The sequence below is a fragment of the Megascapheus bottae genome, chromosome 2 (genome assembly GCF_031878675.1).
Source record: "Megascapheus bottae isolate mThoBot1 chromosome 2, mThoBot2.hap1, whole genome shotgun sequence".
Lineage (NCBI taxonomy): Eukaryota > Metazoa > Chordata > Mammalia > Rodentia > Geomyidae > Megascapheus > Megascapheus bottae.
The window spans coordinates 61,711,629-61,739,014 of record NC_143510.1 but is presented as its reverse complement, the minus strand read 5'-3'; the positions used below and the strand labels follow the sequence as shown (position 1 = coordinate 61,739,014).

Genomic DNA, 27,386 nt, shown 5'->3' with positions numbered 1-27,386 from the left:
ACTCTAAAACAGAAACACACATTCAATCTAATATTTATTTATTTAGTCGGATTTTTGGAACTATAAATTACAATCACTGGTATACCTGTGATTCTTTATAGCGTGTTCAACTATAGTATAGGCAAACACAGCATGGGTTTAAGAGAAATCATGGTATTTCTTAGTGTAATTTTCAAGGGGGAAAAGTTTGGGGCCTACTCCTTGGAAATAAATATTTAGTAACCATAAAAATATTCAGCCACTTTTCATTTATTCAGGGAAGTTCATGCATGGTCCCACGCAGAGCATCAGAGTTCCTCTTTGAAATATCCCAACTTTGCCAGCGACATCTCTTTTCTCAACTGCATAACTTCCCAAAACATCTGATCAACTACACAAATAGAAAAGAGAGACACACAAATCTTATCTTACCATCGTGATCACTGCTAATGCTTCACTGAAAATGTAAGGTTAGCTGAAATGCCAAAGTGGTAGTTCTTAATGATGTTTTAATCCCTAGATTTTCTTTCAGTATATCTCATAGTATATCATATGTACTTTTGGGCATCCCAGTTAAATCAATAAACAAACAATATTCACTCAATTTGTCATCCTTATATTTTAAGCATCAAAGACTATATCACTTTAGCCTAAGAAAGCATTTCAGTGTCATAAGTAAATGTCAATTTTGTCCCCTTCAGTAGTAAATGTTCAAGTATTCAAGACTGCTTTTACAACTAGGAATCTGCTTCTTCTCTACATTGGCTATTTTATTTGTTATTACCATTACAGTGCACTGGAAAAAAGTAAAAACAAGAGAATTCAGAAACTCAGTAACATTCTTTGTAATCAGAGAAAAAAGTTTTTGTGTGGCTCAAATTATAAATAAAAATGATTGCTTATCATGATCTATATATTTCAACTAACTACATACTTCTATAAGGTTCTACTGTACATGGGGGAAACTTTAGACAATAAAAGGTCTATGGCCAGATTACAATTGTTTATCAGTGATTCTCCATCAGGGGACTTCTGTTCCCTCCCCCTCCCACCCAGGATACATTTGGTAATGCTTGGATACATTTTTGTCATCTAGTGAATACATTTTGTCATCTATTAAATACATTACATGTCACAAAACATCACCCATGATGAAGACTTATTCAGCTCTAAGCTAAATGTCCTTTATCTAAAGTTGAGCATCACTAAGAAGTAGTTCAGATCCTACATATTTTTTTTTAATTTTGGGATATTTGCATGTACACAATAAAAATCTTGAAGAAAGCATGAAATTCATTGGTATTTCATACAAACCATATGGACATGGCTCAAAGTTTATCTGAATTCTGACTCTGATCACATAAGAGTCAGGTGGGTTATCTTCTCATTTTGGCATCATGTAAATATTGAAAAAATCTGGCATTTTGAACTTGTAGATTAGGGATCCTGAAATTGTAGTATAAAGATAAGAAACTCTATCTAATACTTAGTTGCCTTTTAACCCTTTGTAGCAGCAGGCACAGAAAATTAAACTTCAAAATATAAAATAGATACAAATGGTCCCATAAAATATATGACACACCATATATATATATAAGGTACGGAGTGATGGAAACTAGAGAAGATACAATTTTCTTCCTAATACAAGAAGGCTTCAATGTCCTGAATAAATGCTACTACCACTTGTGATACTTCTTGTTTTCATACAATTATATACCAGACTTCCTACAGATCTTATTTTGTTTGTTCATGTTGGTCATGGGGCTTCAACTCAGGATCTGGATGCTGTCTCTTAGCTTTTGTGCTCAAAGCTAGCATTCTACCACTAAGCTCTGCTACTGGGTTTCTGGTGGTTAATTGGGAGATAAAAATGGCCTTTCCTGCCTGAACTGGCATTGAACCCCAATCCTTAGATCACAGCCTCCTGAGCAGCCAGGATTACAAGTGTGAGCTACAGCTCCTGGCTCATTTTTTTAACAAAGAGAAAAGTATGTTCAACAATTTAAGTTAACACAAATGATCATTTTCCAACTTAAACATTATCCACCAACAATTTTCAAAAGGATTCCAATTTATAAAAAGTTATTAAAATATTAACTTAAAGACTACTTTTGTTATGTAGCCCTTTGAATATCCACATTACGTGTTCTTGTCGGTATTAAAATTCAATTATATGGGAGTCAAAATAAATATGATTTAGCTAACACATCTGAACTTAAGAAAAGCTACACTAAATTTTTACCAGCATGACAAATGTCCTATAGAACTGAGATTCACTAGATTGTGCTACTAAAAAATAAACTTCTGCTACTTTTTAAGCATAATATTTTCAGCATTTATAAAATAGAACAGGAAAATTTCCCACAACTTCAAATACAAAACTGGCAAAGACTTGTTCCTAACCAAATATCTAAATTACAGTTTAGAAACAACTACATGACCTCAAGAAATGCTTCTTTGGTGCTATTGGTTCAGATCAGTTTCTATGTTTGGTATTGAAGATATATCATCAGCCCTTACAGAAGTCTATTAAAAAATATAACAAGGGCCGGGAGTTTGGCCTAGTGGCAGAGTGCTTGCCTAGCATGAACAAAGACCTGGAGAGTTCCATTCCTTGGTACCACATACATAGAAAAAATAAAAGCCAGAAATGGTGCCGTGGCTCAAGTGGTAGACCTCTAGCCTTCAGAAAGCCCAAGGACAGTGCTCAAGCCCTGAGTTCAAGCCCTAGGACTGGCAAAAAAAAAAAAAAATATATATATATATATATATACACACACACACATACATTAACACACTGGCATGAGGTGGTTTGCTTGACTGTATCATCTGCACATTTCTGCAGGCTTTGAATGTGGTCATCTTTATTCTATTGAGAGCTATTTTATGGCTGCTTTATTAATTCAGGCATGAAAGTAGAAAACAGAGGAAAATTTTATTGTTGACTCTGTTTTTCCTATCAATAAATCTGACCACTTCTTCAGCCTGCTTATTTTCATCTTTAAAGAGTAAATATGATTCTCAAGTACCAGATTTTTATGATATATTCCTTATAAATTAAAACTAGTCTTCTTTAAAATTCAAAAGAGTAAAATGAGGCAAATAAAAGAATTAAATGAAGTATCTTTAGAAGAGAAATTGGTTCCTAAATTATCCACACATCTTACTAGAACTAAAAAGGGGATTTGAAATAAATGTAGAGTTAAATTTAAGCATTATTACTTGTCCTAAACATTTTGCTAAACTTAGATGCACTTATTTATAATAAATTAAGAACACTGGCTGGGAGATTGGCCTAGTGGTAGAGTGCTTGCCTAGCATGCACAAAGACCCAGGTTCGATTCCTCAGTACCATATATATAGAAAAAAGCTGGAAGTGGTGCTGAGGCTCAAGTGTAGAGCTCTAGACTTGAGAAAGTCCAAGGACAGTGCTCAGGCCCTGAGCTCAAGCCCAGGACTGGCCAAAAAAAAAAAGGAGAATAAATTAAGAACACTCACCATCCTGCTGTTTTACTAGTCCCTGCTGAATATATCGAATATACGTAAAAAAATTACATACAGACGTGATCTAAGACAAAAGGGGAAAATATCACCATTAGTTTAGCATCTTTCATCAAAACAAATTTTATTAAAATGTATGGTATGTCACTTACCCTATATCTGCAAAAAGGAGAAATATAGTAATAGTTGCTCGAGTCACCTAGTTTAATTCTGTGTTTACAGGATTTACTCTGGCCCGTAAGAGCACATTTTCTGTAAAAATAATTATAAATTTCACTCACTTTTTAAAAATTAAGAGCATTTTCCCCTTACTTTCAGTGTAAAGTGTCTATATTCACTCAATAAGATGATAAATACTTGAGAACCTACCATTCTATATAAAAGCTTTGTTCTAGACATTGGCTACAATACTGAAAAGGAACACATTTCTACCATGTTGAGACTTAGTTTCTAGAATAAGCTAATAAAATAACACCAACCACAGTTCCAGAAATAGAAGCAATTCACATGTCATATTTGCAAATGTGTAAATATCACTTAGCTTTCTACCAGCTCTTCAACTTTTCACCTAAAGAGAACTTAATCATGATTGTTCAAGTTGCAAAACCTTGACAGCTTGCAAGGTAAGAGAGTCCACATGGGGTGCTTTATGCATGTACTGTGGGATAGGGAAAAGCACAAATGAATAAGCCACCTAATAAACTCACTAAAGAATACACATTGCTTATACGCTGCCTTTTCTATTTGTACTATAAAACTGAAAATCAGGCAAAAGGATTCAGGTTGGAATTAGGTTATTAGCTGATGAGGATAGGGATTGTTTTTTACTTTTTGCTGGTTCAGGAGTTTGAACTCGGGCCTCATGCTTATATGTTTGGCTAGCATTCTACCATTTGAGTTATGCTACCAGCCTGGCTTTTGCAAGTTATTTTGGAGATGGAGCCTCATGGTCTTTTGTGACCCGGTTGGTTGGTTTTAAACCAAAATCCTCTGGATATCATCCTGCCCAACAGCTAGGATTATAGGTGTGAGTTTCCAGCACCTGCCTTACATTGATTCATCACTGAAGCCTGGCACATGCTTGGTGCCTGGCACACAGAAGACATTCATTCAGTGAATATGTGATGAGCCACCTATCACTCAGCTGCTTTGGAGAAGAAGCAGGCTAGTCTCAAGCTAAACTTGCAATAGCCTAGCTCTCACTTTGCAACCTGGAAATTCGAATGAATACAATTATCACTCTTTGTCAATGCAAAATTAGCATCACTGTAAGTAAAATAGTCAATGACATTTATGAAATCATAAGCTGTGTAATAATGAAAATATAGAGCTAAATTAAATTTCAGCTGTACCTATAGAACTATGACACAAGGAGCCAGGTTTCAGTGGCTCATGCCTGTAATCCTAGCTACTCAGGAGGCTGAGATCTAAGGATCAATATTCAAGCGAGACCAGACAAGAAAGTCCGTGAGAGTCTTATCTCCAATAAACTACTCAGAAAAAGCCAGAGGTGATGCTGTGGCTCACATGGTAGAGCGCTGGCCTTGATCAAAGAGAGGCTCAGGGACAGAGTGCAGGCCCTGAGTTTAAGCTCCAGAACTGGCAAAAAGAAAGAAAAAGAGAAAGGAAGGAAGGGTGAGGGGAGGAGGACAGAAAGGGAGGGAGGTGAGGAGGGAGGGAGGAAGGGAGGGGGCAAAGAGGGAGGGAGGGAGGGAGGGAGGAAGGAAGGGAGGAAGGAAGGAAGGGTGAGGGGAGGACAGAAAGGGAGGGAGGTGAGGAGGGAGGGAGGGAGGGGGCAAAGAGGGAGGGAAGAAGGGAGGGAGGGAGGGAGGGAGGGAGGGAGGAAGGGAGGAAGGGAGGAAGGAAGGAAGGAAGGAAGGGAGGAAGGAAGGAAGGAAGGAAGGAAGGCAGGCAGGCAGGCAGGCAGGCAGGCAGGCCACAAATGTGAAGGAATCACATAGACAATGTGTTACGCAGAGTAAGATCATTTTGGAGGTGTCTATGTAAATCACCTATTCTAACTTTTCAAAGAGAATTTGTTCATTGTTCCTTTATTACCCAATTGCTTCAATGATATTCAAAAGCAACAACTACTAGCTTAGGGAGAATAAAAGATCAATAAATTCAACCTTCAAGTGTTGGAAGTCCTTGAAACTTCCAAAAGTATGATTTATTCAACATGAAAATGTACTACTTCAGGAGGCTAAGATCTGAAGATAGTATGTGAGACTTATCTCAAATAAACGCCTCAGAAAAAGCCAAAAGTGGTATTGTGGCACAAGTGGCAGAATACTAGCTTTGAGCACAAAGAGATTCAGAGACAGTGCCCAGGCTCTAAGTCCACACTCTATTACTACTAAGCAATAAAAATCAAGGTGATGCCAATGGGTCAATGCCAATGGGTCTAGCTACTCAGCAGGGTAAAATCTGAGAATCATAGCTGAAGCCAGCTGGAATAGACAAATTCTTAAGATTTTTATCTCAACTAGCAAAAGGCCAGAAGTAGAGGCATGGCTTCAAGTAGGTGAGCAGCATCCATGAATGGAAAAAGCCATTGTTATATGCTACATTTAAAGTAAGATAGAACACAGTCATTCAATGTACATAAACTATTATCACCTCATCTGATTCTTCATTGGGGGAAAGGGCTAAGGGACAAAGGTAAAAATACTTGGGTGTTTATAGATTTAAGAATGTAGTCAATAGTCGGTAATCTTCCTGAGAACATATGTTCATCACAAGAAAGACAACTATGCAACTTCTAGAACAGATTAACACTGCCTTTTCTTCTGGTATCACAATAATGGATGGGAATCATTCACTGTCTTCTATGAGCTCTTTTAGGTTTTCCAATATTTCCTATCTACTTCTTAACCTCTAAGTTAAGTAGCTTCTTCAAGATGTTTCCAAGTCATTTCTGTTTTGCGTGCCAGTTCTAGAGTTTAAATGAGCTCTATATTCTCACTCAGCTTTTCCATTTATAGCTGGCACTCATATGATGCGAAATCTGAAAGGCTATTTATTTCCCTCATTGCCTTTAGGCTAGATAGACTCTAAACAGGAGAAATATAATCACATGTAAAACAACAAAAAATAAATGAATGACCAACTGTCGCACGTGAAAATGTTGGCTGCCATATCTTCCATAAGTCACATGTAAAACACCTACTTTGGTCCTCCACATTCAACTGCAGAAGCTTTCACGAACCGAATTGGTTGTAATCCCACTGGCTCGATGCTTAGAGTATTGTTTTCCACAGCCTCCAGGACAGCTGAAGCCAACTTAAAAACAAAAAGAAACCATGAGATGCTACATCTGCCAAAAAAAAAAAGACATGAACTAGTTTGATAAATTATTCTTGTGTTTTACTGACGTGGCCTTAGCCAATGCACAAAAAAAAAAAATCGGTCTTGATTTAATTTCATTTATAATATAAACACTGACATAAAAGGCAGTTCAGTTACAGTAAAATAAACTTCTTTCATTACCTGAAAAAAAAGCAATCTTTATTTTTTATCCATAATTAACATCCACTGTAAATGCCATTTCAAAATATTCTAATACTTTATTCTGCTATTTATAACACAATAAAAGATCTTAATTGTAATTATATATTATCTGATATTTTTTTTTTTTTTGCCAGTCCTGGGCTTGAGCTCAGGGCCTGAGCACTGTCCTTGGACTTTTCTCAAGGCTAGAGCTCTACCACTTGAGCCTCAGCACCACTTCCGGCTTTTTTTCTATGTATGTGGTACCAAGGAATCGAACCCGGGTCTTCATGCATGCTAGGCAAGCACTTTAACCACTAGGCCAAACCCCGGCCCCCTATCTGATATTTTATATGCACAAAAATCTACAAAAAAAGCTGAATTTTAAAAAATCAAATAGAAATGGCAAATTTCTTCAGTCTAGCAAAATGGCTAACTTGCATGGCCTACCAGAAGCTAGCTACGGAGCACACTAAAAAGCAAAGTGTTATTTCAAAGTATTAACTCATTTTCAGTTCTTCTTACAAGAAATGTTTTAAAAAAAAAAAAAACAACCTACGCAAGACTCTTAGGATTAAATTTCTTTCTTTCTTTTTTTTCTTTTTTTTTTTTTTTTTTATTGGTTGGCTGTGAGACTTGAACTCTGAGCCTGGGCACTGTCCCTGAGTTCTTCAGGTCAAGGCCTTACCCCTTGAGCCACAGAGCCATTCCAGTTTTCTGGTGGTTAACTGAAATAAGAGTCTTACAGATTTTAGTGCCCAGGCTAGCTTTGAACCTTGATCCTCAGATTTCAGCCTCCTGAGTAGCTAGGATTGACAGGTGTGAACCACCACGCCTGGCTAAGATTAAATTTCTTAAACATTAATTGACAGCATATATGGAGACAAACATTTCACATGTGAGGTCAAATGAAATTGTGATTTTTACATTAATAAGTTTTTTTGTCTCATCTACCTACTCACTTCTTCCTCTTAATCCTGACACCAACATTGTTTTTTTTCTGCTTTAAAGCTGGGAAAACTAAATGTGCCCTTTCTGTTATTTTACTGTGTGGTGCTAAGGATCAAACTGAGGGCCTTGCAACAAGCTAGGCAAAAGCTCTAACACTAACAAACACCCGAAATCCCATAAACCTTTCGTACTAATACAAAGATAAACTCAACAGAGTATAAGAAACTCCCCTCAAGTTGTAAGTCAGAAATAAGCCCTCTGCCCCAGGCATATTTATGCTTCACTCCAACACAGCACACATTTCAGTGTGAATGACCCTCTGCTCAAATGGAAAGAGATGTTCAGGAACAGCAACAATTAGGATCCTAATATGAAATGGAAAAAAAATGACAAAACATGACACTTCATAATTAATTTACAAGGTACTAAAATATGTAACATGACCCAAAAATATACAACTATCATATTCCTATTAAAATAAAAAATTACCTCACTTTTTGAGAATGTTAAACATGGAAAAATATCTTCCTGATAGATTTTGTCCAAGAAAGGACATGTTCTGTCCATTGTAGGCTCATCCTTCCAAGATCTGAATTCATTATATAGAGATAGATCAGCCTAACAAACCAAAAGAAAACAAAACAAATTTTAAAAACTACTGAAAATAATCTACAGATTCAGTGCAATCTCCATCAAAATCCCAATATTATTTTCACAGAAATAGAAAAATCAGTTCTAAAATTCATATGGAAGCATGGAAGACTCCAGAGAACCAATGCAACCCTGAAAACTAAGAAAGACAAAGCACTACTGGATGGGTATACCATAATGCCTGGTTTCAAGTTATACAACAAATCATAAGAACAAAAATAGCACTGACACAAAAACCAACAAGCAGACCAAGGAAATAGAATGGATGATCCAAAACTAAGTTCACACAGTCATAGCCATCTGATTTTGACAAAAAAAAATCAAAAAAAGAATGCTTATTCAACAAATGGTGAGGAGAGCTATATATTCACACATGTAGGAATGAGATCCTCTCAATCGTTCTTTATAAAAATTAACTCACAATAGATTTAAAAATTAGTGTAAGACCCAAGACTTTGAAACTACTGGAGGGAAAAAAAATGGAAAACACTTGATGATTCAGGCATAAAAAACTACTTTCTGAATAAGACTGATTGGTCAAGACAATAAGAGCATGAATGGACAAATGAGATTATATCAAATTTAAAAGGTTCTGCACAATAAACCGAACAATGACCAAAATCAAGAGACAAGCTACAGAATGGCAGAGAATCACTGCCAGGTTGTCATTAGATAAAGGATTAATAGCCAAAATATGTGAAGAGCTCTAAAAACTAAATAGCCAAAGAATAATCCAGTTAATGAACAAATGAATTAAACACAGTTCTCAAAAAAGTACAAATGGCCATAAACACAAAAGAAATGCAAATAACAGTAACTGAAATTCCATTTCATCCCAGTCAGAATGGCTATCACCAAGAAAACAACTGACACTGGTGAGAATGTGGTGGCAGTTAGGGGACCCTTATGTACTGCTAATGGGAATATAAATTAGTGCAGTCACTGTGAAAATTAGGATGGAAGTTCTCAAAAACATAAAAAGAGAATACATTATCCTTTACTACATTATCCACTACTAGACATATAGCCAAAAGAACATACATCAACATACAACAGAGATACCTGTACATATATTTATAGCCGTCACAATATCTCAATTATGGAAGTAGCACATATGCCATCAACAAATGAATAAGCAAAATGTAAACAAATACAATGGAATATCACTGGAAGAATGAAATTATGTCAACTTTAGGAATATGAATGGAACTGAAGAGCATAATGTTAAGCGAAGTCAGTCAGACTGATAAAGTACCATATGTTCTGTCAAATATGCAGAATCCAGGAGGAAAATGATATCATGTAAAACAGTGGATCATATGGGGGTGAAAGAAGAAGGTAACAGAGGCTGACTACAATCCAAGTACTTTATATGCATTCATAAAAAAATAAATTCCCAAACCTGATGTTCAAAGGTAGACGATGGATACAGAAAAGAGCAAAAGAGGGCTGACTTTTATATTCCTATACAGAATTATCAAAATGAAACTCCTTCATACAACATTAATTTTCTAAAAGGTATGTTATAAAATGAATTCCAGGTATTTAATGGGTACTTAAAATGTAGAGGAAATGGAACTAGAGTGGGAGAGGGGAAATGTAATAATAATATTCAATGCATATTCTATAAAATTAAAAAACTAAGGGGAAAGTTTGAGTGGGGAGGGATGGGGAGAATGATAAAAGGGGTGACATTGATCAAGATGCACTACATCCATACACTTATTTGTTGAATGGTTATCTCCTTTGTACAACTACTTAATAATAAAAATGTAATTTTTTGAGAAAAGGTATGTTGCTAATATAATGACTGTCTTGTCACATTTTTTTTTTTTTTTTTTTTTTTGCCAGTCCTGGGCTTGAGCTCAGGGCCTGAGCACTGTTCTTGGACTTTCTCAAGGCTACAGCTCTACCACTTGAGCCTCAGCACCACTTCCGGCTTTTTTCTATGTATGTGGTACCAAGGAATCGAACCCGGGTCTTCATGCATGCTAGGCAAGCACTTTAACCACTAGGCCAAACTCCCGGCCCTCTTGTCACATTTTATACAGACACATATTTCTATGTTTTGTCTAATAATCTTCACAAAATACAAAAACACATGACAAGTACATATGTGGACCTATTCACATTTTCAAGAATTTGAAAAATAAAAAAACTTTAAAAATGTACCATGAGAAAAATCACTTTAATGTAACAGTAGGGTACAAAATTACATCAACTGAAAAAAAATGTAAGTTGTCATAAGCACTTGAAATTCTATTGAAATTCAAAGAAATCAGAATCAAGGACAGTGCTTCATAAATTACCAATCAATCCACTTCAAAAGTACTTTTTTTCATCATTAAGGACAAAATTATTTTTGTGCCAGTTCTAAGGCTTGAATGCATTGCTTGGGCAGAGCTTTTGTACTGAAGGCTAGTGCTCCACCACTAGCCTTTTTTTTTTTTTTAACTTTTTGATAAGTTAATTGGAGATAAAAAGTCTCACAAACTTCTGTCCCTGGGCTGGCTTGAACATGATCCTCAGTTTTCAATCCCCTGAATGGCTAGGATTACAAGCAGGAGCCACTGACACCTAGCACAAACCTCTAAATACTTTGCAATTACACAATTTTTAAACTCTCAAAATATTTATATTTATATATTTTGTTACTGTTACAACTTGAGTTCTAAAGTGTAAGGCTACCACAATTTTGATTTTTGTCACTTAATTCCATGTATGAACTCTGGGGAGTCCTTATCAATGTAAAATTCTGCTGTTCTAGAATTGAAATCAAAGCAATACATTGGATTTTAAGAAAATCACCTATTTTTTCATATATCTTATATTCATAATATCACATTCTAGGACATTAAAGCCACCCACTGTCCCTTCTGTAACACATGATATTTTGTTTCCTAAATGAAAAATTGAGCTTAAGAAACTCACCAAATTTCCAGCAGGTACACTCCAAGGTCAGCCAAGTAGAGAATGGAAGTGAAGAATCCCTGAAAGCAGTCAGGTCTACATAAAGCCTCCCCCATTTTAATACTGCATATTTTGTACTAAAGATTTTGCTGGCATAATATCATAACGGATACCTCAGTGATGAAAACTATTAAGTATCAACAGAGTCAGAGGGGACAGTCCTTGGCGAGTTACCTCTTTGCAGTCTTTTACAATTGGTTGTATCACACTGAGGTCCTGGGGACTGCCACTCATAGCACTGCTTGTACTTTTATTTCTTGAATGTCCCTTTTTAAAAGGTGTCTTTACACCTGGCAGAGGCTCTTGTGTAGGTGATGTTGGAGAACTGGACAATACCAGCGTCTTTAATGCGGCCACTTCAGCTTGCAGGACATCAATCTTGAAAGAAATCAACATAGTCATGCACACTGAATGTTCTAAGACAGATGTACCCAAATGTAAGCAATTTGGTAAAAAAAAAAAAAAGCAAAATATTTCCTGTGAAGTTATAAAGTAAAATTATACCCAAGTTTTCTGATATGTCCATATGGTTTGGATTGGATTCAGTGACAAGTATGTCAAAATAGAGTTTTTAATTGTCAAAATTAAACTAATGGTTAATTTATATGAATTTTCCAGATCATCACAACTTATAATACATTGCAGTTTACTCCTAAAACAATAAAATCTACCAACAATTAAATGTCTGTTTCAGTGAACTAAGAAAATACATATTAATATTAAAATGTAACTATGTAATTCTTTTGATGTAATTTACAAGGCTTTAAATCACCTGGTTCCAATATAAATGCACATTAATGTTTACTATTATATTTATACAGCAGTCATTTCCTTTATATTTTTCTATAGCTTCCAAATCTAAACTAGGCACATTTATGAAAGTCAGAATAAAATGCAGTAGATATGAAAATACCTTGAAAATGACAATCACAAATTTCTTCCTATTTTATGCTATTCAAGACAGTAAAAACTTACTTTCCCTTGTGCCTCTTTCAGCTGTTTTTCTGCTGTTGCCTGCTTGACATTTGCTTCTCTCACCATCTTATGAGCTTCCTGTAAAAGTTAATATCTCAAATTTTGGAAACAAAGTGCTTTCACAAAGTATTTACAACACAAGGAAAGCCATACTGCCAAAATTTAGTCTAAATCTAAGAATCTGAGGTCAACTATAGAAGTGACAGTTGACATAAGATGCTAGATAGACTCAGGAATTAGCACTTATTACCACTGAGGCAGCCAAGTTTAGTTCAGAGCTTTCTTATGTAAGGATTGTGAATGGGATGAAAGCAAACAAACAATAGCCCACAGGTAAAAGCCAACTTCTGCAGTTACCTATATCACAAATTGATCACTATTTACTTATTTATATCATTAGTCATAAAAAAACATACAGAAGGACAAGCAAAAATATCAATACATTAATAGTAGTGCAGTTTACAGGAATGACAAGTGAGAAGCTTTAGAAATTCTAGTAAAGCTTTCACAAAATATTAGGTGAAATTTTTGTACAGAGCAATTCGAAAAAGTAAGCCAGAACACCTTAATTGTTTTAATACCACAATTGTGAAGCTCTATATATTGAGTTTATATTCTAACTAAGTCTAGTAAGTGAATAAACATTACAGTAAGAATTCTAGATAAGCCAATTCCTTATAATAACAAATGCCTCAGAAATGGTGGGATAAAGAGTAAACAAATTCAGCAGTGATACTCACTAGATAACTATGTTGAAAGTGAACTACACTGCTTATGGGGGAGAGGTGTCAAAAGGGAAAATCTGGGAGAAAATGAGGAAGGACACAGGCACAGTGGCTCATGCCTGTGATCCTAGCTACTCGGAGGCTAAGATCTAAGGATCAAGGTTCAAAGCCAGCCCAGGCACAAAAGGACACAAAAGGACCCGAGACTCTTATCTCCAATTAACCTCTAGAAAATGGAAAGTGGGGCTTGGCTCAAGGATAGGACGGTAGCCTTGAACTCAGGAACAGCAAGGCTGAGTTCAAGCCCCATGACCCACCAAAAAAAAAAAAAAATGGAGATGACAATGTTCAAAAACAAATATACCAATTACCTGACTTATGTAACTGTAACACCCACCTTTACAATAACAATAAGCAAAGAAAATAACAAGTATCTCTGTCTCTGTTTCTCTCTGTTAGTAACATATGCTATTGTTTCCATGCCCTGTATAACCTCCAGCAGGAATCAATGCTTTAGGTAGGTAGAAATTTTAGAGATAAAGGGGTATGTCTTTTAACATTTCCCAAATCACCCTATCTTTGTTACAGAATCATAAGTGTAGCTCTCAGCTAGTCCATAATAAACAGTAAAATTCAAATTAGAAACACTTCTTTTCTTTCCACATGTATTTTAAAACTATTTGATACTGGTAACTCCATGTTTTATTTTTTTCCTCTCTATTCATTTTAAGTTATAAACTTCACATTCTTTGAAGTTAAAAAAAATTTGCTTAGAAGATTTAGGAATATACATGCAGTCATAACCTTTGCAAAATTCCTTCAAAAACAATTCTACCATTATATAAAAATTTAGATGTTGCCGCTAGCCAAGATGTACTCAGACTAACCTCAAATAAACTAGCTGTGAGTTCTTCCAGTTCTTGCCCAAGCTGATCTCGTACTTTTGAAAGCCTCTCACATTCTTCATCTTTTAACTTCAACTCCTACAAAAAATGGATCATTTTATTTTGGTAATTATTTGCTAAATTAGGCAAGTCTAAAATTATTAATACTCCTCATTAACATATCAAAACTGCCCAGTTCTTTCATAAAGCATCAAAGATCAACTATGAATATATATTGCATATGAGAGTAGGCAATAAAACAGGAAGAAATATATAATAATGCATAAAGGCTGGAGGGGAAAATAAAAATATACTTTTTTGTGTGCTAATCTTGGTGTTTGAACTCAAGATCAGGGCGCTGTTCCTGAGCTTTTTTGCTCAAGGCTAACACTACCAATTAAGCCACAGCTCCACTTCCAACTTTGGAGATAGTCTTACAAACTTTCCTGCCAGGGCTCACTCTGAACCACAGCTCTCGGCCTCCTGGATAGCACAGATTACAGGAGTAGGCTCAGGTGCCTGGAATATACTTTTGTAGATTCTTACACTGTATGTAGATAGTGTAATATCACTGGAAAGTAGATATTTTACATAAATCCTAAAGCAATAACTAATACAATAAAATTAGCCAAAGGATATAAGATAAAATTACTTTTTAAAGACTGAATACGAAAGAAGACATAACAGGAGGGAAAAGGAAGAAAAGAATCAGAAAACCAATACTAAGATATTAGATATAATGAAACTTTATAAATACCATATTGAATGTAAATGGTCTAATTAAATGACACAGATTACTGTAAAGGATAAACAGCAAAATCAAACTACATACTTCCTGAAAGAATATCAATGCAAAATAAGAAAATATAAATAAATTAAAAGTCAGAAGATAAAAAGTCAACTAAGAATAATCAGAATGAAGAGAATGGCTGTTGATATAGTTTAATTCACAAGTTGCTATAATTCAAAAAAATGTTTTCATATTTAAGGGTCCACATTAAGACTTGAACCTAAGTAAACAATAAAACTATCTTGTAACTCTTCTAATAAAATTTACCATATATGTAAATTGTATTAACATTACAATTTCAAGTAATGCAATAGTATTTCTAATAAAGCAAATCAAAACTTGGTATGGCACATACTATATTTCTAAAATTGCACAATCCAATTTGCTACCTCTATGCTTAACTTACAGCAGTAATTTTCTAACTAAGCTAATAAACTAGCACTCTACCCTGATCTGTAAGTAAAAACATCATGTTTTTGAAGATGGGATATGTATGAGAATAGCCTACCTCTATATAAGCTGGGATTTCAGTAACATATTACATATCAAGACGAAGTCTAAGCCAAATGGCAGAAGCAAAATGTAAACACATCCCACTACATCCACATCCCTTTCATTTAGGAAAGTTTAAAAGGCTCATAAGTTTTCTTCTTGATGAAATATATTTTAACAAAAAACTTTAATTTTATCTGAATGGCTGTTTAACCATTAGCCAAGTCATGAATAGAAAGACATGCCACGTATTGTACACATTAGGCTAGGCAGCAGCAATTTTTTTTTAAAAAGTCATGTCCTTGAAAGCCAAATATGGAAGGGAAAGATAAAATAATGTTTGGGAAGTGTCATAGTTTGTAAGAAATTATACCTATAGAATGTTTGCCCTATTTTCAATTTTCCATGGCTGTCAAATTTATGTATGCTCACTGACACTACTGTTTTACTCCTACTATTGATAATCGGAATCTTTTTTCTGTCACTCTTGTTAGAGGTTTGTTGATTTTACTGATCTTTGAAAGAACCAGAATTATTTGTTTCATTCATTTTGCTTCCCTCTTATCATTCTCACTGAGTTCTGGTCTTGTCTTTATTATTTCCTTATCTACTTTCTCTAGTTTTATTTTCTTCCTCTAGACTCTTAAAATAAGTTTATACTTGAATATAAATTTAAAAGTACATAAGTATACCAGTCACGATGGCTCATGCCTGTAACCCTACTACTCAAGAGGCTGAGATCTGAGGATCAAGGTTCAAAGCCAGTCCTGGCATGAAAGTCTGGGAGCCTCTTATCTCCAATTAACCACTGGAAAACCAGAGGTAGTTCTGTGGCTCAAGTGATACAGCACTAGCCTTGAGCTGAAGAGCTCAGAGACAGCATCCAGGCCCAGAGTTCAAGTCCCACAACCAACAGCAACAACAAAAAAAGTATATAAGTATACTTGAGACTTTCCCTGTTTTCTAATGTTATATATTTTGCACTGAAATTCGGTAATAGTCTCAGAACAGAATGGTAAAATGAAGCCTCAATATTTGAAATAAATAGAAATTTTAAAGACCAAATGAGAAACGGCCTCATGAAGGAAAAAATTCAGTAAGAAGATATCGAAAATGTTCACTCCCAACAGAACCATAAAGATGCTACTAAAATAATTCATCAAAATAAAAAGAATCAGACTGATTAACTTGAAATAATCACTTATAAGGGAAAGACTTACAGAATATAACCACAAATAACTTAGGATAGAGAGCAGTCTATATAGAGGGTATGAAAGAGTTTCAGAATCTCATTTTTCTAGTTATTCTATTAAGGCTTTCCTATTCTTTATCCAATTTGTCGATAAATTCATAAGTACCATGAAGGGTACATTAGAACTGTAACAATGTCATTTATGTCTTGTCCTATTCCATTGAGAAGTGATGATTTCTAATATGTGAAAGAACAATTCTTATTCTTACCCTTTGAGCTTTCGCAAGTTCTTCTTTTAATCTTTCATACCCCTTTTCTCTAACCTCCAGAACAGATGGGCTTCGCAAGCGAGACAAACTATCTGTACTCAACCCAAAGATATCATCACTGCCAGCACAGGCCTCTGTGACAGTGGCACCCTGTAAAAACTCCCTCTCTGCATTACAGTTGTCCTTCCTTGTAGTTAATTTAGTTGGTTCACTTGTGACTCCAGAGGTAATACAAGATGCCAGGTCTGTAACATGAATGCTGTGAAAGAAAGGAATAATTTTCTGAAATTATTACCATATGCTCAAAAGAAATGACCCATGCCATACCTCTAGATTTAATTTACAGCAAGTCCTCCATCACAAACTATGTTTCAAGTGCTCAAGAGCCCCATATAGCCAAAAGCTACAATTCATACTGGACAGCACAGAAACACATTTTTATCACCACAGAAGTTCTTTAGGATGGATAATGCTAGTCAAAAACAAGGACAGCAAGCTGGCCACAAACCAAGAACTACTTTTATATTTTCAAATGTAAAATACAATATAAAATATAAAAATTACATTAATTCAAAATTCTGTCCATTTATAAATGTGTATTGTTTGTTCACTGATATACAGTATATGGATGCTTTCAGACTCTAAAGGCAGACTCTGTATCACTGAGTCGGAGGCTAGACAACAAAGCCTAAAATATTTCTAAAATATTTCGTCTGGCCTTTTCCATAAGATCTGCTAATCCCTGCTCTAGAATACTAAAATGTATCATCTGACAAGCTTATAGTATGCAAATTTTCCTAGAGGAATAAAAACTTGAGTCGGGCTTGGTGGCTCACACCTGTAATCCTAGCTACTCAGGAGGCTGAGATCTGAGGATCAAGGTTCAAAGCCAGCCCAGGCACAAAAGGACTTCCTAAGACACTTATCTCCAATTAACCTCTAGAAAATGGGAAGTAGGGCTTGGCTCAAGGGTAAGGTGGTAGCCTTGAGGTGAAGAGCTCAGGGACAGGACCCAGGCTGAGTTCAAGCCCCAATGACCCACAAATAAATAAATAAATAAATAAATAAATAAATAAAAGGTTACCAAGAAAATTATTTATTCAAAACAACAATCCAGATCGGGGCACCAGTATCTCACACCTGTAATCCTAACTATGATCTGAGGATCACAGATGAAAGACAGCCCAAGCAAAAAAAAAAGTCCAGATTCTTGTTTCTAATTAACCACCCCAAATCTGGAAATAAAGGTGTGGCTTAAGTGGTAATGCACCACTAGCCTTGAGCAAAAGAGCTAAGGGATAGTGCCCAGGCCCTGAGTTCAAACCCCAGTATAAGTACATATGTGCATGGGAGTGCCCATGTGTGCACAAGCACGTACACACATGTACACAAACCTACACACACACACACACACACACACACACACACACACACGATACTCCCCTACCTGATACCAGAAATTTCTGTACAGTTTAGACGTCTGGGCGATGAATACACGGGTTGGGTAGGAAGATCAGAAGCATCCAATGCATTAGCCTGGATAGGAGCAGAACATAAAGCTGAAGGATGCGGCCGGTAGATGACACTGGGTGAGGTAGTCTGCTCTTGATTTCCTGACTCACACACACCAAGAAGGTCCGGAGAAGTAGGTGAGGCAAGGTTTACTTCATGGAATCCTTCCAAGGGGTCATTAGCCATAGTAAAGGCCTCATCATAAGACAACCTATACTAAAAACAAAAGGATATAATTACTACTGCAAATATTTAAAGCTAAAACAGGTACATTATAAAACATGTTGAGCACCCATAATAAAGTATAAGTTTATAATTTTAAAAAGCTTTTGTGATCTCAGAATAAAATTCCTCCACAAAAGGCAGATAAACTGTTTCAACTTTGCATCATCTGCAACTTTGGGTAGAAAAAGTAGAAAAATGCAGAAAAGATATATATACACACACAAACACAAAATTTACACATATTTACCTATGGACTTAAATTCAAATACTTCTATTTTGCCTCATATTGGGATGTGACTTTGGAACAGTATTTTTTGTTGTTTTTCTGAAATAATTTACACTTTACATAAGAATCACAGTTTTATCTATCATACACTTATCTTGTCAAATTATTAACATTTGTGAGCCATTTAAAAATGTTTCAGAAACAATGTCAACTAACTCTTATTATCTCAGTGTGTATATATAATAAAGCACATATAAACTAAAAGTATATAGTATATTCCATATCCTAAATATTTGGATGGTCTAATAACAAAATCATCATCACAACCTGGTATTAAACAATTGATGAAAGTTTCCATCTAACAGACAGGACCCACTGAAATTTAACTGTTTTAATACCATTTATAGGCCCCGATCCAGACCTGGGTAATGTGCTTCATTTCCTAAGCCTTGAATTTCTTCTCTGATGGGATAAGAATGGGCCCAGTACTACTCTCTCCAGTGTCCCAGTTGCCATGAGGACTAAGGGAGACAATCCCTTACAGCACTTACTGGAGTACTATGAACCTGAAAAACCCAACAGACTCATCTCTGGTTAACTATCAATGCACCAGCATGGAGACATGGCTCCATAAGCAAACAAGTTTGCCATGAACAAGCAAACTAAGTGAGCTCAAGATCCTGAGTTCAAGCCCCAATGCCAGCAAAATAAATAATAAGAAATAACAACAACAACAAAAAGAATGATGAAACAAAAGTTTTAAAAATGAATCCCTAAAAATTAACCATATATCAAGTGGTAGCTTAACAACATAAAAATTATTTCTAAATGATTTTGAAACACAGTAATATAAATGTCAGTCCCTAACTAAGCAACAGAAACTGAGTCAAGATCAAAACAGCCAATAAATAAGGCCTAGGATTCAAGTCCTGATATGAGAGGTCTGACTCCACTACATTTAAGACATACTTTAAAGTTGATAGCAGTTAAAAGTCAGATCAGGACGAAAGATCTCTAAGGTAGATCTCATTAATGCCAACTGTAAGAAGTGAAGTTCAAACAGAAAAATACCACTTTATCTCTGAACCTTTTTTACCTTTGGAAAGAGGAACTAAAATTTCCCTAATGCCCAGCTACTAAAATAAACATCTACTATCACATTGAGTCCTTCCCATTCTTTTTATCTATATTATTTTTGCTTTCATCATTTCCTTCTTTATTTTACTACTTGGTTCAGATATTAAGTTATTGAGGTCCCTATAGGATTTTGAAGAAGTGACAAATCAAAACAAACAGAAGCTTGATTTTATGAATGTAAATATATTCCCATATGAATATATTATGAATGTATTATGAAGTATTTATTCATCCATAAAAAATTGAAGTCCTGTCATTCATGGTAACATGGATAAAGCTGGAGGCTATTACAAGTGAGAAAAGTCAGGCAGAGGAAGAGAAAGACTGAACGTTCATTCATATTTATATGTGGAAGCTTAAAACATCCATCTTGCTGGGTACAGTGGCTCATAACTGTAATCTAAGAGACTCAGGAGGATAAAATTAAGTGAATGAGGTTCGAGGCCAGTCTCAAGAAATGTTTGCAAAGATCGCAACAGTAAAGGGTAGGGATGGTAGCTCATGCCTATCATCCTACCTTACAGCCAGAATGTAAACAAGATTACTATCCAAGTGTGCCCAAGGAGAAAGTGAGATCCTATCTCAAAAATAAGAAAAAGCAAAAATAAAACTAATCTTCTAGAATTCTAGTCACAGTAGAACAGTGGCTGCTATAAGCTGGTGAAAATGTGAGTGGGTATGTAAAGGTAAGTGGAGAGGACAGTTAATGGGTACACAGGTACAGTTAGAAAAACTTCCAACATTCTATAGCACAGTACAACACTGTAATTAAGTATATTTCAAAATAAATTTAAAATGAGATACTAGATATGACAAGTAACCTAATCTGACCATTAAATATCATATGCATGTATTGAAATATCACACTGTATACCACAAATCCGAAATAAATGATATCTGATAATCATGTACTAGCATTTAACTTTGTAATAGCATTGCATTTAATTTCTCTTACCTTTTAGAACTAAAATATTATACAATGTAATTATCTAATATCTGCAATTTGCTTCAAATAATACAATAATGAAGAAGCAGACGAGCAGGACTATTGATGGTCCCTGGGCTATGTAATAGAACTCTGCAGTTACTATTTACAGTTTACTTTCTCTGAAGCTCTCCACAAGAAGATTGAGCTACAAAAAAGTTTGAGGCCTATTCAAATGCTGTATGAGAAAACAATGAAAATTTGCACATGTAAGTCATTTTTCATTAACTTGTTATGTGTGCACACACAACTGCCTATCCTAGGGCTTGAACTTAGGACCTAGATGCTGTCCTTGAGCCTTTTTACTCAAGTGCTCCACCACATGAGCTTTTTTTGTGTGGTTAACTAGAGAAAGAAGACTCACAGACATTCCTACCTAGCTAGCTTCAAACCATAATCCTCATATCTCAGGCTCCTGAGTAGCTAAAATTGCAGGCATGAGCCATAATGGCCACCAGCACCTGGTTTTCCTTTGACTCATTATAAAATGGTCTCACAAATCAGAGGGGGCCTTATGTGAGACAACAGACAGGGGAGAAACTATTCTTTTTGAGGCATTCAGTTCAGTTATGATTTTTTTCCTAACAGGAAATTAATACATTTTTCTTCACTGTTCTTCAAACTTATTTTTACACTAGTGACCAAAACAAATACTAAGCACTATTACCTTTTGTTTTGTTTTGTTTTGTGGCTGCTAAGGGGATTGAATTCAAGGTCTCATGCTTACTCAGCTTACTTGCTTAGAATTCTGCCATTTGAGCCACGCCTCTAGCCCAGCCTTTTGCTGGTTATTTTGGAGACAGACTTTTCTGTCTGTGCTGTCCTCCTTACACAGAGATCTTCTGGATCTCTGCCTCCTGAGTAGCTAGGGTCACCAACACACCCAGTTTCAGTATTATTATGCTCATATAGGCACATCATGTTGACACTTCATTTACTTCATGGATATTAAGTTATGACCTATATGCTCCTTTATGCTTCTAGGTCTCTCATTCTTCACTGGAGCTTTTCACTCCATGGCCATCCGTGCATTTATATGTGCATACTTACATCTACCAGCAAAATTTCATCAGCTTCCACTCTGCTTACATTTACAATCCTGTGCTAACCACAAGGAACCAATCTCTCATAAATGATCTATTCTGACAATTTTCTTTACTTTTCCTCTAAGCCTGGGATGGGGAACATTCGGCTTACAGTTTCTGGAAAGCCTGAGAAATCATTTGGTGCATCGCGGAACAGTATGTAAAGCTCCTCATCGGCTGCCCGAGCCCATCTGCCCACACTGATGTTATAAATATCTAAATGGCCCTTGTCAGGAAAAGGGACTCCCAATCCTGCTAAGTAATTTTGGCTGATAGCTAAAGCTATTTAATTTTGTGCTATCTTCTAAAATAAGTCAAGATTATTTTTTCATACTTTCTAACCAAGACTATATATGACTCAAGCTTATAAATTATCTCAGTTGTAAACTGAAACACAGAAAAGTAAAAGGAGAATGCTAAGTCAATGGTGCGGGTTGTAACTGTCCCTCTCTTCCCTAGCCCCTCAGTTCTCACTCTGAGCATCAACTCAGTTTGTGTGGCTAGCTCTATTGGTGGGTTCTGACCACTCATCACCAACACAGCTTAGATCCTACCTGAAATCAAGTTGGTGGCAAAGATGATATAAGTCCTCCCCTCCAAGTGTGTGCAGACTAGAGACTACCTTAACAAAGTTTTACATGCAGTAGAAAGCATGTACATACTCTTCAGAAATCCTTTTATTATATTTTTAAGCTACCAAGTCTCCAGTAAGAAATTCCCTGTTCTTACTGACCTGCATGTTAATCAAAATTATACCAGACAAAAGTTAAAGCTGAAAAATCATATTCCCTCAGAACATCATTAAAAGGTTCCCTCATTATCTCAACACAGAAAGATCTCTAACAGCTACTCAACATTCCCTTCCGCCTCACTACCCAGCTGTTCTAGCTGTCATATTTGGCACTAAGACACTATCATGTATGTATATAACCCTAAACTCTGAGAAATGTATGTAAACTATTGGTACAATTATATGTTCTTATCATCCAGACTCTTTAGTTTCCTTTAACACCCACTGGCTCTTTGCAGAGTAGATGTTTTGATTTATAAGTCTCTGATGATGTAATAAAAATTACAGATTGCACTCACATTGAATATCTCATAAAAGCTAAATTAAAAACACTTCTTCAACATTACAACATATATGTAGTAGTACAGTAATTAAGAGCCATCTTTCAACATCATAACCTATACACGAAATGGCAGAGTGTAGTAACAAGGAGAAATGATTATTCAACATTACACCCCACATATTTAGACCTGATGGCATACAGGGCTAAAAGCACTGGTGGTGAGGATGACTGCCTGACTTCTAATGTAGGCCTGCCACTTAATGAGCTGTGCAAGGGAAGCTGGGCAAGCTACATCACCTTTCAACTCTCTCAATTACAAAATGGTAGTATAAATGACCTAGCTCCTGGCTCAGGAAAGTAAGCAATTTCGTATAGCCTCTTAGGCCAGAACCGATACAAGAGCAGCAGACTGAAAGAAAAAAACAATAGTAGCAGTGATGGTATGTAAATCTTGGATTTTTTTTTTAAACCAGAAACAGAACCTTTCCATGCCTCCTTGAAGGTACAAAGCCCCTCCAGAAGGTATAAACCAACAGCACAAGGACCACACAAGAATTATGAGTTCCATTTTGGGTAGTCACAGTTTTTAACCCTGGCTTTGCCATTCGCCAGCTATAGAAGTGACAACTAAGTAACTACAGCCAAACTCTCTGCATTTCAATTTCCTAATCTGTAAGGTTTGATAAACTACCAGTGGAGAAGATACCTTTAAAAACAAACACAGTGCCAGGCAGACTGTCAAGCTAAAGTTTCATCTTCCCTCCCTTAAATGTCTTTAAATGCTTTGTTTTTCACATGGGAAAAACAAAAGCTCATTAAATCCTCATCCCACCATCGTAAAGCTTATAATAAGATAAAATAAATTAAAACCAGCCAAGTACTGGTATTCCATGTTTCTACCTGGAAAAAATAATCCAGAGAGTGGTAAAGGCCTCCCAAGCATCTGCTTAGTAAGTGATAGCACCTAAAGTGATAGCAACTAAGCAAAATTTCAGCAACCCAGTTTGTTAGTCTGTCCTATGAGACTTCCTCAAGAGAAAAGAATAAATGTATATTAGTTACTGCAATACATACAAAACTTATGTAGTCTAAAAGTTTTTGTTCTGTCACATTTAAAAAAAAAAAAAGGAGTAAACGATGATAGCCTGAAAGCCTAGCTACCTGGGAGGCTGAGATCTGAGGATCACAGTTCAAAGCCTGCTCAGACAGGAAAGTCCATGGCATTCTTATTTCCAATTAATCACAGAAAATGTGGGAAGTGGCCCTGTGGCTGGTGACAGAGTGCTAGCCTTGAACAAAATAGCTCAGGGACAGTACCCAGGCCCAGAGTTCAAGCCCCAGGCTAAAATAAAGGAAAAAAGAAAAAAAAGTAGCCAAGGTGACTTATACCTATAATCTTAGTTTCTCAACAGGCTGAGACTAAGGACCACAGTTCAAAGCCAGAGTGGGCAAGAAAGCTTGCGAGAAAATAATCTCCAATTAAGCACCAAAATCTGGAAGTGGAGTTGTGGCTCAACTGGTAGGAAGCTAGCCTTGAAGACAAAGTGTCAGTGACCAGGCCCCCAGAGTTCAAGCTCTAGGACTAACACTCTCCCCACCCGCCATTCCACATACATCCACACAGGTACATACACAGAGGACTGAACTGTTCTTAGAACTTTTCACTTTACAAGATTTTAAGACTGGACATGGTGGTACATACACACAAGCCCAGCTACAGTCTAGACTGAGGCCGGCACCTGGCCAACCTACACATCTTCTCCAAAAAGTAATTAAAGAAAAGCAGAACTAGGCCGGGAGTTTGGCCTAGTGGTTAAAGTGCTTGCCTAGCATGCATGAAGACCTGGGTTCGATTCCTCGGTACCACATACATAGAAAAAAGCTGGAAGTGGTGCTGAGGCTCAAGTGGTAGAGCTCTAGCCTTGAGAAAGTCCAAGGACAGTGCTCAGGCCCTGAGCTCAAGCCCAGGACTGGCAAAAAAAAAAAAAAAAAAAAAAAGCAGAACTACTCTGGCCAGGCTCAAATAGTAGCGTGCCTACATAGCAAGCAGGAGTCCTTAGGTTCAAAACCCAACCCAAACCAATGCCCCCCTCCCCGTGTGTGTGTGTGTGTGTGTGTGTGTGTGTGTGTAAAACATCTGTGTGCATTGGGGGCACATATATACACACACAGAGAGAGAGAGAGAGAGAGAGAGAGAGAGAGAGAGAGAGAGAGAGAGAGAGAGAACTACACTTATTCATACAGTACAATTGGGTCTAATTAGAAACTTCACAATTAAAAACTTCTCAAAGAACATCGAAGAGATGTGGGAGGTTAGATGTCAATACCACAGATGATTTGATTGGTAAAAGAATGCATTACAACAAACATACTGACTCACTAAGGCATACATTGATACATATATATATATGACTTTTCTAATGGTAAGTACTACTGTACTCCAAATTGTGAAACAGTTCTAAGTTTACTTCTATAAATTCCACAAAGGCTTTCGGATCAGATCACACAGACCACACATTCGGAATACAGTATCTCCAAACATGAGAAATCCTATCAAAATGCACACTTCTAGTAAATAAATAACAAATGTGAACAGAGCAAGGCCCCATAAAACCGGTGAAATATTTAACAGGATCAAATATTTACGATGATGATCTACAAACCTATTCAGCCTCTTTTCTCCTTGATTTGTCATTCACCATTAAAAAGAAAAGACAGGAAGGAAGGAAGGAAGGAAGGAAGGGAGGGAGGGAGGGAGGGAGGGAGGGAGGGAGGGAGGGAGGGAGGGAGGGGAAAAATCCCTCAAGAACAAATTATGAATAGTGAACAGAAACTGGGTCTTCGACGGGATTTACAATAGAACAGCTTGTTTTAAGCCTCTTACCGGGCTCTCCTGCAATTATGCAATCAATCCACAGCAAGATTACAAGGCTCTTTAACACTGAAAGGAAGAAATTGGGGGAAGGGGGGGGGGGACGTGGGCATAGGCAACATCTTGCAACTAAACTGCGTCCCGGGAATCAGTAGTATCAACTCGGCCGTGGAAGGGATCCATTCTTAATTCCGAACACTTGGCAAGTTTCGGAGCTGCGGATCGCCGGCTTTGGAGAGCGCGGTAGAAAGCAGGGTCGTTCCAATCTCGTCGTCGCCTCAACTCCTTCCAAACCCTGTCTGCCCCGGCGGTGCGACTCCGGGCGCGGGTTCTTCCCGCCCGGTGAGGGTGACCCCTCCCGGGAGTACCGTGCACGCCCCGGCACGGAGCCCGGGCGCGTCCGCACAGAACCCCCACACACAAGCCCCCCCCCCCCCGCACCGGCGTCCGCCCGGTTCCAGCGCAGCCCATCCCCAGGACGACCCCGGGTCTCGCGGGCTCCCGGCCCGCCGCCGCGGACGCTCGGGACCTCGTAGTTACTGAGTAACGCGCCCCGGCCGCGAGCCCAGGAGGAGAGCCTAGGAAGGGGCGCCGGGCCCTGGCACCCACCCAGCCCCTGCGGAGGGGGCTCCCGAGCCCGCGCGCCCCGGAGAAGAGAGGACGCCCGCCGGGCCGGAGCAGCCGGGCCGGAGCAGCAGGGCCGGAACTGCAGGGCCCGGGAATGGGGGGGGGGGGCGCCGCGCCGCGCCCTCCGCCGCGCCGGCACCTGCACCTGCTGCGGCCGCCGCCGCCGCTCCCGGTACCGCGGGGCGGAGGCGGGCGGGCGCGCGGCGCCGAGGGGGGCGGTGCTCCACAACCCGGGCCTCTCCCTCCCGCGGCCGCACTCACCTGACGACCCTCCACGGCAGCCACTGCCTGCGCTCGGGGGCGCTTGCAGAGCCGCCGGAGAGCGCGTCCCGAAGCAACGACGGACGGAGGAGGACGGCGAGCCGGCGCCGCTACTCTCAGCCACGGCGGGCGCCCTGCGCTGGGGAGCCACCGAGGAGAGTGGGACTGCGCCTGCGCCGGGAGGGGCCTGCCCTGGGGAGAGGAGGTGGGGCTGAAGGCGGGGCCTGGCCGGGGCGGGGCGGGGCCGGCGTGGGCCCGGAGGGCCCGACGCGCTTCCGCGCCCCCTGGCGCCCAGCAGGACTTGTGGCAATTTCCCTCGTGGGGTCGCAGGTGCCAAGGCGGGCGGTTTCCCGGGAAACGACCGCTGGCTGCCCTGAGCCTCGGTTCCCCGGCGGGAGACACAGCAGTGGGCTCACACCCAGTGGGCTGGACTGGGAAGGAGTTGAGCGGCGCCCATAGATCTCTAAAAGTCCTGTGAGTGAGTGTGTACCTTGAGTTGACTTGGGGCCCATGGA

At 38.0% G+C, this 27,386-nt stretch overlaps 1 protein-coding gene across 3 annotated transcripts; it reads right to left on the bottom strand.

The window, feature by feature from the left end:
- Positions 1 to 21: 21 nt before the first annotated feature.
- Rab3ip (RAB3A interacting protein) lies at positions 22 to 27,021 on the bottom strand. 3 transcript variants are annotated; one of them, XM_090328236.1, is made up of 11 exons: positions 26,872 to 27,021; positions 18,316 to 18,596; positions 16,869 to 17,127; positions 14,129 to 14,224; positions 12,517 to 12,594; positions 11,716 to 11,919; positions 8,410 to 8,538; positions 6,650 to 6,762; positions 3,633 to 3,732; positions 3,478 to 3,547; positions 22 to 370 (listed from the first exon to the last, which is right to left on the bottom strand). In XM_090328236.1, the coding sequence occupies exons 2-11, from the start codon at positions 18,564 to 18,566 to the stop codon at positions 288 to 290; spliced, it is 1,383 nt and encodes a 460-aa protein (XP_090184362.1). In that variant the 5' UTR covers positions 18,567 to 18,596; positions 26,872 to 27,021; the 3' UTR covers positions 22 to 287. The 3 variants fall into 3 exon arrangements, with proteins under 3 accessions (XP_090184362.1, XP_090184363.1, XP_090184361.1); XM_090328237.1 differs by having other exon boundaries at positions 18,316 to 18,591; positions 26,872 to 26,978; XM_090328235.1 differs by lacking the exons at positions 22 to 370; positions 3,478 to 3,547 and having other exon boundaries at positions 3,642 to 3,732; positions 8,415 to 8,538; positions 26,872 to 26,955.
- Between the last annotated feature and the right edge of the window lie 365 nt (positions 27,022 to 27,386).